The sequence below is a fragment of the Salvelinus alpinus genome, chromosome 4, assembly GCF_045679555.1.
Source record: "Salvelinus alpinus chromosome 4, SLU_Salpinus.1, whole genome shotgun sequence".
Classification (NCBI taxonomy): domain Eukaryota; kingdom Metazoa; phylum Chordata; class Actinopteri; order Salmoniformes; family Salmonidae; genus Salvelinus; species Salvelinus alpinus.
This window is the reverse complement of record NC_092089.1, coordinates 77,241,769-77,256,198: the sequence shown is the minus strand read 5'-3', so window position 1 is coordinate 77,256,198 and position 14,430 is coordinate 77,241,769. Positions and strand designations below refer to the sequence as shown.

At 45.5% G+C, this 14,430-nt stretch overlaps 1 protein-coding gene across 4 annotated transcripts in view; it reads right to left on the bottom strand.

Moving 5' to 3' along the window:
- The window catches only part of LOC139574468 (LIM domain-binding protein 2-like), a 109,036-nt gene extending 95,062 nt beyond the window's left edge, over positions 1–13,974 (bottom strand). For 3 of the 4 annotated variants that reach the window (XM_071399070.1, XM_071399071.1, XM_071399068.1), the window contains exon 1: positions 13,677–13,974. In XM_071399070.1, coding sequence (XP_071255171.1) covers positions 13,677–13,808 — 132 coding nt within the window. In that variant the 5' untranslated portion in view covers positions 13,809–13,974. The remainder of the gene's footprint in view (positions 1–13,676) is intronic. The other variant, XM_071399069.1, reaches the window with a different exon arrangement.
- Between the last annotated feature and the right edge of the window lie 456 nt (positions 13,975–14,430).

The following is a 14,430-nucleotide window of genomic DNA, read 5'->3' as shown; positions in this document are numbered from 1 at the left end:
TACCACATGAGGGAGGAGGATGTCTACCCTGTAACGCACAGCATTGAGATTGCCTGCAATGACAACAAGCTCGTCAGTAAAGAGCACTTCTTGACAGTCCTGTCTGGTCCAGCGACGGTGGGTTTGTGCCCATAGGCAACGTTGTTGTTGGTGATGTCTGGTGAGGACCTGCCTTACAACAGGCCTACAAGCCCTCAGTCCAGCCTCTCTCAGCCTACTGCGGACAGTCTGAGCACTTATGGAGGGATTGTGCATTCCTGGTGTAACTTAGGCAGTTGTTGATGCCATCCTGTACCTGTCCCGCAGGTGTGATGTTCGGATGTACCGATCCTGTGCATGTCTTGTTACACGTGGTCTGCCACTGCGAGGACGATCAGCTGTCCGTTCTGTCTCCCTGTAGCGCTGTCTTAGGCGTCTCACAGTACGGACATTGCAATTTATTGCCCTGGCAACATCTGCAGTTCTCATGCCTCCTTGCAGCATGCCTAAGGCACGTTCACACAGATGAGCAGGGACCCTGGGAATCTTTCTTTTGGTGTTTTTCAGAGTCAGTAGAAAGGCCTCCTTAGTGTCCTAAGTTTTCATAACTGTGACCTTAATTGCCTACCGTCTGTAAGCTGTTAGTGTCTTAATGACTGTTCCACAGGTGCATGTTCATTATTTGTTTATGGTTCATTGAACAAGCATGGGAGTTATTTAGATTTTTACGAACTATCTTTGAAAGACAGGGTCCTGAAAAAGGGATGTTTCTTTTTTTGCTGAGTTTATTATATACAGTGCATTTGGAAAGTATTCAGACCCCTTAACTTTTTCCACATTTTGTTACATTACAGCCATATTCTAAAATGTATTAAATCGTTTTTCCCCCTCATCAATCTACACACAATACCCAAAATGAATAAAAAATAAAAAACTGAAATATCACATTTACAGTTGAAGTCGGAAGAATACATACACCTTAGCCAAATACATTTAAACTCAGTTTTCACAATTCCTGTGTCACGGCCGTCGAATGAAGTAGACCAAAGCGCAGCGTGGTGAGTGTACATATTCCTTTTTACTAGGATGACGCCGAGAAAAACAATAAACAATACAAAACCAACCGTGAAGCTTAAGGCATATATGCCACAAACAAAGTTAACTTCCCACAAAGAAAGGAGGGAAAAGGGCTACCTAAGTATGGTTCCCAATCAGAGACAACGATAGACAGCTGTCCCTGAAGTGAGAACCATACCCGGCCAAAACATAGAAATAGAAAATCATAGAAAAACAAAACATAGCATGCCAACCCCAAATCACACCCTGACCAAACCAAATAGAGACATAAAAAGGCTCTCTAAGGTCAGGGCGTGACAGTACCCCCCCCCCCCCCCCCCCAAAAGTGCGGACTCCGGCCGCAAAACCTGAACCTATAGGGGAGGGTCTGGGTGGGCATCTATCCGCGGTGGCGGCTCAGGTGCGGGACGCAGACCCCGCTCCACCCCTGGCTCACCCACTTTGGTGGCACCTCTGGTGCGTGGACCCTCGTCGCCGACCCCGGACTGGGGACCCTCGTTGCGGGCCCCGGACTGGGGACCCTCGTTGCGGGCTGGAGGCTCCGGACTGTAGGCCGTTGTGGGAGGCTTCGTGCCGCGACTCCTCACTGGAGGCTTCGTGCCATGGATCATCACTGGAGGCTTCTTGCCATGGATCATCACTGGAGGCTTCGTGCTATGGATCACCACTGGAGGCTTCTTGCCATGGATCATCACTGGAGGCTTCTTGCCATGGATCATCACTGGAGGCTTTGTGACATGGATCCACTGGAGGCTTCGTGCCATGGATCATCACTGAAGGCTTCTTGCCATGGATCATCACTGGAGGCTTCGTGCCATGGATCATCACTGGAGGCTTCTTGCCATGGATCATCACTGGAGGCTTTGTGCCATGGATCATCACTGGAGGCTTCATGTCATGGATCATCACTGGAGGCTTCTTGCCATGGATCCTCACTGGAGTGAGGAGACGTATGGGCAGTCTGGTACGTGGAGCTGCCACAGGGCTCACCAGGCTGGGGAGACATACTGACCTCTCTAAGGTCAGGGCGTGACATCCTGACCTCTCTAAGGTCAGGGCGTGACATCCTGACATTTAAATCTAGTAAAAAATCGCAGTCTTAGGTCAGTTAGGATCACCACTTTATTTTAAGAATGTTAAATGTCAGAATAATAGTAGAGAGAATGATTTATCTCAGCTTTAATTTCTTTCATCACATTCCCAGTGGGTCAGAAGTTTACATACACTCAACTAGTATTTGGTAGCATTGCCTTTAAATTGTTTAACTTGGGTCAAATGTTTTGGGTAGCCTTCCACAAGGTTCCCACAATAAGGGGTGAATTTTGGCCCATTCCTCCTGACAGAGCTGGTGTAACTGAGTCAGGTTTGTAGGCCTCCTTGCTCAAACATGCTTTTACAGTTCTGCCCACAAGCTTTCTATTGGATTGAGGTCAGGGCTTTGTGATGGCCACTCCAATACCCTGACTTTGTTGTCCTTAAGACATTTTGCCACAACTTTGGAAGTATGCTTGGGGTCATGGCAATAGGACCACAGAAACCTACCCACATCCTGGTTCACTCTCTCCACCTGCCCGTTACTGAAAACCCGAGGTAAGGCTGACCAAGACCCCCAGACGTTCCATGAACGCCCTCCAGACCCTTGACGTGAACTGGGGACCTCGATCAGATACTATGTCCTCAGGCACCCCGTAGTGCCGGAAGACGTGTGTAAACAGGGCCTCCGCAGTCTGTAGGGCCGTAGGGAGACCAGGCAAAGGGAGGAGACGACAGGACTTAGAAAACCGATCCACAATGACCAGGATTGTGGTGTTACCCTGTGATGGAGGAAGATCCGTTAGGAAATCCACCGACAGGTGCGAACACGGCCGTTGTGGAACGGGTAAGGGTTGCAACTTCCCTCTGGGCAAGTGCCTAGGGGCCTTGCACTGGGCGCACACCGAGCAGGAGGAGACATAAACCCTCACGTCCTTAGCTAAAGTGGACCACCAGTACTTCCCACTAAGACAGCGCACTGTCCGACCGATGCCCGGATGACCAGAGGAGGGTGACGTGTGGGCCCAATAGATCAAACGGTTGTGGACAGCAGACGGAACGTACAGATGCCCAGCTGGACATTAGGGGGGAGTGGGCTCTGTACGTAACGCCCGCTCGATGTCCGTGTACAGCTGCCACACTACCGGTGCCACCAGCCAAGAGGCCGGGAGTATGGGAGTGTGATCCATGGCCCGCTCCTCCGTTTCATACATCCGGGACAGTGTGTCTGCCTTCGCGTTCTGGGAACCTGGTCTGTAGGATAGGGTGAAAACAAAACGGGTAAAAAACATGGCCCACCTTACCTGGCGAGGATTCAGTCTCCTCGCCGCCCGGATGTACTCCAGATTGCGGTGGTCAGTCCAGATGAGAAAAGAGTGTCTAGCCCCCTCAAGCTAATGTCTCCATGTCTTCAAGGCCTTGACGACAGCCAACAACTCCCGGTCCCCCACATCATAGTTTCGCTCCGCCGGGCTGAGCTTCTTCGAAAAAAAGGCACAGGGAAAGAGCTTTGGTGGCGTACCCGAGCGCTGAGAGAGCACGGCTCCTATCCCAGCCTCGGACGCGTCCACCTCTACTATGAACGCCAAAGAGGGATCCGGATGAGCCAGCACGGGAGCCGAGGTAAACAGAGCCCTCAGCTGACCAAAATCCCTGTCCGCCTCAGCTGACCACTGCAAACGCACCGGTCCCCCCTTCAGCAGTGAGGCAATGGGAGCCGCTACCTGACCAAAGCCCCGGATAAACCTCCGGTAGTAGTTGGCAAACCCTAGAAACCGATGCACTTCATTTACCGTGGTGGGAGTCGGCCAATTACGCACGGCTGAAATGCGGTTACTATCCATCTCCACCCCTGAAGTGGAAATGCGGTACCCTAGGAAGGAGACGGACTGTTGGAAAAACAGACATTTCTCAGCGTTGACGTACAGGTCATGCTCCAACAGCCGACCAAGCACCCTGCGCACCATGGACACATGTTCGGCGCATGTAGCGGAGTATATCAGGATGTCATCAATATACACCACTACACCCTGCCCGTGCAGGTCCCTGAAAATCTCGTCTTCAAAGGCCTGGAAGACTGATGGAGCATTCATCAAACCGTACGGCATGACGAGGTACTCATGGTGCCCTGAGGTGGTACTGAAAGCTGTCTTCCACTCGTCTCCCCCCCGGATACGCACCAGGTTGTAAGCGCTCCTGAGATCCAATTTGGTGAAGAAGCGCGCCCCGTGCATTGACTCAATCGCACTGTCTATGAGAGGTAGCGGGTAACTGTACCTAACAGTGATCTGGTTGATACCTCGATAGTCAATACACGGGCGCAGACCTCCATCCTTCTTCTTCACAAAAAATAAACTCGAGGAGGCAGGTGAAGTGGAGGGCCGAATGTACCCCTGCCTTAGGGATTCAGAGACATATGTTTCCATAGCCTCCATCTCCTCCTGAGACAGGGGATACACGTGACTCCTGGGAAGTGCTGCGTCTACCAGGAGATTTATCGCACAATCCCCACGTCGATGGGGTGGTAATTGAGTCACCTTCTTTTTACAGAAGGCGAGCGCAAAATAGGCATTTTCAGAGGGGATGCGCACGGTGGAGACCTGGTATGGACTTTCCACCATAGTCGCACCAACAAAAAACCCTAAACACCTCCCCGAGCACTCTCGTGACCACCCCGTGAGAGCCCTCTGTTGCCACGAAATAGTGGGGTCATGACTGGCCAACCAGGGTATATCCAGCACCATGGGAAACGCAGGAGAATCAATAAGGGAAAAAATGATTTTCTACCTGTGATCCTCCCGCGTCACCATGCCCAGTGGAGCGGTGGCCTCCCTAATTAGCCCTGACCCCAATGGTCGACTATCTAGTGCGTGAACTGGGAAGGGCATATCCACTGGAACAATAGGGATCCCTAAACTATGGTCAAATGATCTGTCAATAAAGTTCCCAGCTGCGCCTGAATTTACAAGCGCCTTATGCTGGGAATGAGGGGAAAACTAAGGAAAATGAATATACACAAACATGTGTGGGGGGGGGCTCTGGGTGAGCCTGGTGCCGACTCACAGAGGAACCTCTCCAGCACCGACCGGCAGTGTGCCCTCTGTGGCTACAGATGGTGCATGGACCGGCCCCTCCTCCGGTCGCCCTACGTGCAGCACCTCCCAGCTCCATGGGCATAGGAGCTGTGGTGCTTGGGGATGAAATCGACAGACCCCGATCTGGACGTCCACGGGTAGCCAGCAGGTTATCCAACCGGATGGACAGGTCCACCAGCTGGTCAAAGGTGAGAGTGGTGTCCCTGCAGGCCAACTTCCGACGGACGTCCTCGCTCAAACTACAACGGTAGTGATTGCTCAGGGCCCTGTCGTTCCATCCCGCGCTGATGGCCAGGTTCCGAAAGTCCAGAGAGAACTCCTGTGTGCTCCTCGTCCCCTGCCTAAGTTGGACGAGACATGGTCGAAAACTGCCCGGAAACAGGTGAATTCCTCGAATTGGTCCAACACCGCTTCTGCTTCCTCCCAAACGGCGTTGGCCCACTCCAGGGCTTTCCTTGAGAGACAGGAGACGAGGGCGGACACACTCTCACGGCCCGAAGGAGCCGGGTGGACGGTTGCTAGGTAGAGCTCCAGCTGGAGTAGGAACCCCTGACATCCCGCAGCTGTCCCATCATACTCCCTCGGAAGATCGAGCTGAATCCCACTGGGACCGGGTGAAGGAGGGGTGAGTAGTGATGCCCTTGGTGGTGCTGGTGGAGGCGCTGGAGGAACTCCTCTTCTCTCCCAGTGATCCATATTCTGCAGGACGCGATCCATGGCGATGCCAAGATGTTGTATCATGGCCGCATGCTGCTGGACGCGCTCCTCGACCTCTAATCCGGGGGTGTCTGCTCCTGCTGACTCCATATTTCTGGTGCGTGATTCTGTCAGAAGGTGAGTGTAGCTGGTGCATGAAGTCAGGCGCAGGAGAGCAAAATGAGTGAGCAACGTACTTTACTAAAAAATAAAGGCACAAGGTAACAAATACACTTGACCAAATACAAACGGAAAATATTACGCACATGTGAAAACAGCACCCGTCGAAAAACCAGCCATCATGAACCAAAATGAACATAGAAAAAATCACGCACAAAAACATGGGGGAAAACAGAGGGTTAAATACATGAACATGTAATTGGGGAATGAAAACCAGGCGTGTAGAAAACAAAGACAAAACCAATGGTGGATCAGCGATGGCTAGAAGACCGGTGATGTCGACCGCCGAACGCCCCCCGAACAAGGAGAGGGACCGACTTCGGCGGAAGTCGTGACACCCAGTCCCTGTTGCTGAAAAACATTCCCACAGCATGATGCTGCCACCACCATGCTTCACCGTAGGGATAGTGAAAGGTTTCCTCCAGATGTGACTCTTGGCATTCAGGCCAAAGAGTTCAATCTTGGTTTCATCAGACCAGAGAATCTTGTTTCTCATGGTCTGAGAGTCTTTTAGGTGCCTTTTGGCAAACTTCAAGCGGGCTGTCATGTGCCTTTAACTGAGGAGTGGCTTCCGTCTGGCCACTCTACCATAAAGGCCTGATTGGTAGAGTGCTGCAAAGATGATTGTCCTTCTGGAAGGTTCTCCCATCTCCACAGCGGAACTCTGGAGCCCTGTCTGAGTGACCATAGGGTTCTTGGTCTCCTCCCTGACCAAGGCCCTTCTCCCCCGATTTCTCTGTTTGGCCGGGCGGCCAGCTCTTTAAGAATGATGGAGGCCACTGTGTTCTTGGGGACCATCAGTGCTGCAGAAATGTTTTAGTACCCTTCCCCAGATCTGTTCCTCAACACAAACCTGTCTCAGAGCTCCATGGACAATTTCTTCGACCTCATGGCTTGGTTTTTGCTCTGAAATGCACTGTCAACTGTGGGACCTTATATAGACAGGTGTATGCCTTTCCAAATCATGTCCAATCATTTGAATTTACCACAGGTGGACTCCAATCAAGTTGTAGAAACAGGATGCACCTGAGCTCAATGTTGAGTCTCATAGCAAGGGTTTGAATACTTATGTAAATAAGATATTTCAGATTTTTTGTTTTTATTAAATTTGAATATATAATTTGTATATATATACAGTATCAGTCAAAAGTTTGAACACACTTCTACTTTTTCAAGGATTTTCTTTATTTTAACTTTTTTCTACATTGTAGAGTAATAGTGAAGACATCAAAACTATGAAGACATCAGATCTATCAGTTGTGTTGTGACAAGGTAGGGTTGGTATACAGAAGATATACTGTACCTATTTGTTAAAAGACCACATCCATATTATGGCAAGAACTGCTCAAAAAAGCAAAGAGAAACGATAGTCCATTATTACTTTAAGACATGAAGGAAATTTGTCCTTTGGTCTGAGATTTTTGGTTCCAACCGCTGTGACTTTGTGAGACGCAGAGTAGGTGAATGGATGATCTCTGCATGTGTGGTTCCCACTGTGAAGCATGAAAGAGGAGTTGTGATGGTGTGGGGGTGCTTTGCTGGTGACACTGTCTGTGAGTTATTTAGAATTCAAGGCACACTTAACCAGCGTTGCTACCACAGCATTCTGCAGCAATACACCATCCCATCTGGTATGCGCTTAGTGGGACTATCATTTGTTTTTCAACAGGACAATGACCCAACACACATCCCGTCTGTGTAAGGGCTATTTGACAAAGAAGGAGAGTGATGGAGTGCTGCATCAGATGACCTGGCCTCCACAATCACCCGACCTCAACCCAATTGAGATGGTTTTGGATGAGTTGAACCGCAGAGTAAAGGAAAAGCAGCCAACAAATGCTCAGCATATGTGGGAACTCCTTCAAGACTTCAAAAGCATTCCAGGTGAAGCTGGTTCAGAGAATACCAAGAGTGTGCAAAGCTTAGGGTGGCTACTTTGAAGAATCTCAAACATAAAATATATTTTGATTTGACTTCTTTTGTTACTACATGATTCCATATGTATTATTTCATAGCTTTGATGTCTTCACTACTTTTCTACAATGTAGAAAATAGTAAAAATAAGAAAAACCCTTGAATGGGTAGGTGTGTCCAAACTTTTGACTGGTACTGTACTGTATATATATATATATACTTTGTTATGTCAGTCACCAGCAGTCACTCAATTAGCCATGCCAGCTACCATTTTGTAGATTTGTAAGTTAGTCGAGCCAGCTATCTAAACTTGAAGTACTCATGGCCGAATACCAACCGGGCACGCAGGGCACTTACCCAGAGGCCCTGACCTCCAGGGGGTCCCCATTACTTTTGTTAAGTCACTCTCACTCAGATATCAAATTAAAGGGAAAGGGGAATACCTAGTCAGTTGTACAACTGAATGCCTTCAACTTAAATGTGTCTTCCGCATTTAACCCAACCCCTCGCATGGCATAGGTCATCTCAAAATGGTTAGAATTGCAGGACATTTGGTGTAAAACAGCAAAGAAATCTCTGCCCCATGGCAAAATGAGTAGAATTGCATTATAATTTTTTTTTATTGCACAATTCTCTCCCCTCCTCATGGAATAATGTGTAGAATTGCAGAAAACGCGCCTTAAAACAGCAACATTTTCTTTACGCCCCATGGCAAAATGTGTAGAATTACAGGAAATTAACTTTGAAACTTAGGGCCCCAAAAGGGGGCATGTTGTCATGAGATTGGGTCCCCAGAAAACACAGAATTTCTAACTTGGGTCCCAGGTTGAACAAGTTTAAGGTAGTTTAAGGTGGTATTTGGCCGTTTCAGGCCAGGTAGGTACTGATGGACTTACCTAGGTTTGAATTTTGTGTCCTTTTTATGTGCTGCTCAAATCACATGTAAACAGAGCAAGTTTTCCACATACTGGGAATTCCCTTGCATGGTTGAGGATGAAGTGATCTAACTCCGAGAAAAGGTAGAATGTCCTTCCCAGATGGGGACAGTGCAGTGTACAGTAGCCTTAAGCAATGTACTGACAACCATCACCTAATGCTCAGTTCCACATGGACCCCTATCCCCTACCACTGGGCACATCATGTAGATCTGAGAAGAATTAGCAATATGGTAATAACCCCCACTCTGATAGACTGGGAGGGGTGACTTTTTGCCTTAATGCTTATACAGTAGCCAATCCGTTCAGATCTACACAAATGCCTAGGGATTGGGAACAGGGGGCAAGGGACTAGTGGCTGATTTTGGAACAGGCCACCTGATTACATAACAAATAGAAAGTCAGTCAACCAGCAGTCAGTCAACAGAAAAGTAAATGATTTGATTTCACTAAACCCAATTTAACTCAATCCACCTCAGGAGTGCTAAGGTTTGGGCACACTGGCTAAATCGAGGTGAATCTTTTAAATTCACATAACTGCATTCCCAACTGAACACAGTAGATAGATCATGCTGGCCGATATTATTCTAGCACCCTCCATTCACGTAGCCTTGTATGAACCATCCTGATCTCGCGATCTTACATTCTGTTTTGCTACAAACATTCTGTTAAGCTACACACAGAATGTAAGCTCTCGAGATCAGGATGGTTCATACGAGGCTACCACTAAAGTGCTTTTGTTTTCTTCTCTCTCTCTCTCTCTCTCTCTCTCTCTCTCTCTCTCTCTCTCTCTCTCTCTCTCTCTCTCTCTCTCTCTCTCTCTCTCTCTCTCTCTCTCTCTCTCTCTCTCTCTCTCTCTATCTCTCACTCTCTCGCTCGCTCTCTCTCTCTCTCTCCCTCTCTCTCTTTCTCTCTCTCTCTCACCTATAGTTTCTCACTCGTAGCGTTATGCTTCATCCCTCACTCTCCCGCTGAATATTAATGACTTCTACGCTAATGTGCTTACAGCGGCTGAGGTCGAGCAGACCCCTCCTCTGAATGGTAATCCGACTCCTCATTTGCATATCCGCTTAAGTGTCAGATTCCCCCACAACCCCTAAATCACGGCAGTGTGTGAGTGTGCGGAGAGGCTTCATACGGAGGCCAGTGGCCCCTGAGCAACGGTCCATAATCAATGCAGTCGAACCGTACGTTCCGTACGTATACGGTCACATAACAATCAAAGGCTGTTTTGATTGGGAAAGGGAAAGTGAAAGGGGGATACCTAGCCAGTTGAACACTGAATGTATTCAACTGAAATGTGTCTTCCGCATTTAAGCCAACCCCTCTGGTAGGTCAGAAAAGGTTTGCTGTGTAAAATGAAAGGTAATAGGACAATGGCAAGCCGTGTGTTGAAGAACAAGTGATGGGGTTTAGTCGTTAGTAAACGTCCAGTCGTCTATCATAGTGGATTCCTAATACAGTTTACAGTGTGACCTACAGTTGTTCATTCAAAGGTAATCATGATGACAAACAAAAACAGAGATTATGAATGTAAGATGATACAATAGAAACTGTAAGCTTATTATGACTTATTGATGTTTATTCAAATCCATTTATGTTTTTTATGACTGAACCTGATGGGATTATATCAGGGATGAAAACACCAATATGATATCAGCGATAAACAGCATTTAACAGTTGGGCTGAATGTATTAAGAGTCGTAAATGTTGTACAATAAGATGTACTGAGGATTGTCATCTAACAGGTTAATTTTGAATAGGCTGACTTCTCAGCAACATGCTTGAGAAACTGAACTTAATTTGATATCACTTCAGGTGATTAATAGTTTATATAAACTTCATCATATAGCATACCACAATGTTTACTGCATCAACAACCTTAAAGTATGCATGCATAAGTAACATATGAGATCTTCATCCAGCAAAAAGCATAGTTTACCGGAAAAACAACACAACTATTACTTGTCTAAAACAGCTCCATAATGTCAAACAGATGCTACTGAGGTTCAAAGACACTACGATTCAAAATTGCTGCCGAGACTCAAAGTAATGCTGCAGCATATGCTGTTCTCTGGGCCAAATTATTCTCATCAGCTGGGCAGTGCATGGACATTAGTGACTCATATTAGTTGCCCGCCAACAACAACTTAATGTAAAAACTGAATCCCAGCAGACACATGTCTGGGGTTGGTAACTCAACAACAAACATCAATACAGACCAATCAACAAATCTAAAGGCACACCCATCATAATGGTTTCTGTCTGGTAGAGAACATATTCAGAATGGTTGGCATCACTGTATATATATTTACCTTTTCTAAATACAAAATATGGTAGATAAAAAGGCTGATTAATTGTAGGCTACCTGAAATGTTCCTATACAAGCCATATAGTCCTTCTACTGAATAGTGGTTGGCATGATTCAACAGCCATATCCTCACTAATATTTCTGACAGGAAAATGACACAACTGTTCTGAAAAAACAACCAAAAAAACCTATACCCATCCAATTGACCAATTCTTGATGGTTTTTTAAAATGATCAACCAGGACATCATCAGCTAGACAGGAAATGCTTCCACAACAGCTGGCAGGATGTGATGTCGGATGAAATATTAAAGAACAAGTCTAAGACACATATTCAGGGTACACTACTATGAAGGGAATAGGGTGTCATTTGGGACGCAAACACAAGTCCTATTCAGCAATTTTCATTTAATGGCCCATTTTATAAAACATGACAATCAAGGCAAAAAAATAATACCCAACTGAGATGAATCTCACGAATAAAGTCCTTAAGTTTTCATAAACAATCTCTATTGTTTCTGCCTCTTTTATTGTTGGTTGAGAGATTCAAAATGCAAAGTTCTCCAAAATATTATTATCTGGGCCATTTTTGATCTCCATGCATGTAGAACACTTTGTCATTGCCCAGATTTTCCCCATTAAATCCATCATAAAAATTAAGGAAATTAATGCAAACAAAATTATATTTACTACCTTTATGGCTGAAATGATGGCTATGATGACAGTAATATATTGGTTGTATATATATATATATTGGTGGTGTGTAGAGTATGTTCCTGGGAGTTGTTGCAGGCTTGGTATCTGAGGTAGGCTACAGGAGTGGAAGTCCACCGGGGCTTGGACCACTCCTGTTGAATAATTCATGAATGGTGTGCCATTGCATCTCTGCAACATTGCCTTGGTCTTCTTAAAGTTGCAACACCCCTATACACAGGAAAGTCTACATCTACACTGTAAAGCATAACCATTGAACTCACTGAGTGAATTGAGTAAAATGTATTTAAATTGTAATAGTCAAATTGATTGTTTTACGTTGTACTTACACAATTATTACTTGCTCCATTACTTTCAACCATTCTTACAGATATAACCAATATCTATCACCATTGTTATAAAAACAACCAATATCTATTACCATTCTAACAGATATAACCAATATCTATCACCATTCTTACAGATATAACCAATACCTATCACCATTCTTATAGATTTAACCAATATCTATCACGATCTTTACTGTGGTTCAACCATTCGTACAGATATAACCAATTTCTATCACCATTCTTACAGACATAACCAATATCTATCAATCACAATCTTTAGTGTGGTTCCGATTAAAAATCCCAGTGGTCGAGTTAAATGCAGTTGGACAAAACAATGGTGATACTAAAAGGAACTGTGTAACTGGTGTTCAAGTTTAAAATACGAAGACAAGTTAGTAGATTCTTGGTTCTCTCTTCAATTCCCCAAATGGCCAAACAGACTTAAAGCCAACCACTGTCAAATCCTTGCAACTTGACGTCTTCTCAGAACTTCTTATTCATGATCATTTAGCATAATGCTAATTCAGTGTAACCCAGTAGTTTGAACCATAACATACAGTAACATACGGGCAGCAATGCCAGCCATGACAGCCATACCCATAACAAGTAGACATGGGGACTGTTCAGCTTCAATTCTATTCTAAAGCAGCACGGTTTTACTGTGATTGTTCATTATAATTGGCAAACATATCCATGTATGACTTTTTAAACAAATGTATCAAAACAACTACTTCTAAATTAATGTCTTTAACCATCAATCTGTCATGTTCAATATTTGATGCTTCAGTTGAAGTGGCCCAAATCCAAGGTGGCACAAACCTGATTGATGGCCAAGTACATAATTCTTACATGTTTTGAAAAAATATAATTTTTCCTAATTGAACTTTAACTGAACTGATAAAGACAACTGATAAAGACAACCTGACAACTAAAATAACAAACATACATTTTGTTGTTACTAATGATCTATTTAGTAAGTGTTTGTGTTCGAGCCTACTGTTTAATTTTTTTTAGGAATCTTCCAATATCAGTGAAATATGAAACCAAAACTCACTGAACTGAACATATTTCCTTGCTCAGTCATTTTACATGATAGCCCTATCCAAAAAAAAAATAATGTTCTCCTTGAAAATGAAAATGTTATGTAAAATGATCTGTCCTTCATGTAATTTAGGATAATAAAAAACTACACCTAACATGGCTATGACATACTTGGAAGGTTGGACACATCTACAACATTAACACATCTGTATTTACAAATATAACCACTTTCCAGGTTAAACTACTGAGCCGACCCAAACAGCACGAAAACCTGTGCCGCAACACTTCAATTTCTACCCCCAAAACAAACATTCCAACACCTTTAATTAACAGGACAACCCCGTTCATAGCATACACTGAGCAGAACTAACTCACCTCTGTACGAGATTGTAGTCGTTTGTTCATCTCGTAGATCCTATACTCGGGTTGGACCATGTAGGGCGAGTGCCTTCTGTAGAAGGGTCCGAATGGGGAGGAATAGAACGGGTCGTTGGGAGGGTTCGACATGTTGAGTTCTTGCCGCGGTTACAAGCTGCACAGCGCAATTTCAACATCCACGCAACGCACATGGAGTGCGATGCTCTTGAAAGCGCTGTGGTACCAGCCGCTATACAAGGCTGAGCTACTCTGCACGTTGGGCTGACTAGTTCGCTGCTATAGCGGGGAGGTGAGGATGGGAAGGGGGAGGAAGGGACGGGGGACTGGAAGGCAGGGTAGGAGAGAGGGAGGGGGAGCGCATGTTCATTGGACGGGTTTGAGGGCTGCATGGTTCCAGTCTAAGGGTCGTTTCCTGCTTCTATCCTTGTATTGGAGTCGATCCCAGTTCCGATCAGACAGTTTTTGCTTTGGGGACTTTTTTTGTTACCACACAGTAAATGTATCTGAGTAAATGTTACTCAGATTGAATACAATTATACTCTACAAAAGATAAAATTTGGTCCCAGTCTAAAAAGAGTAAAAATTACTCTTGTTGCAGAGTTCAATTTTCAAAGTTATTTCTACTCTATTCAGTGTTTATATTTAACTCTACAAACTGTAATATACTCTATTTAGAGTAACATGGAAACAACTCTACTGCCAATTCACTCAATACACTGAGCAAGGCTGCCGGCCCAGACGGCATCCCCAG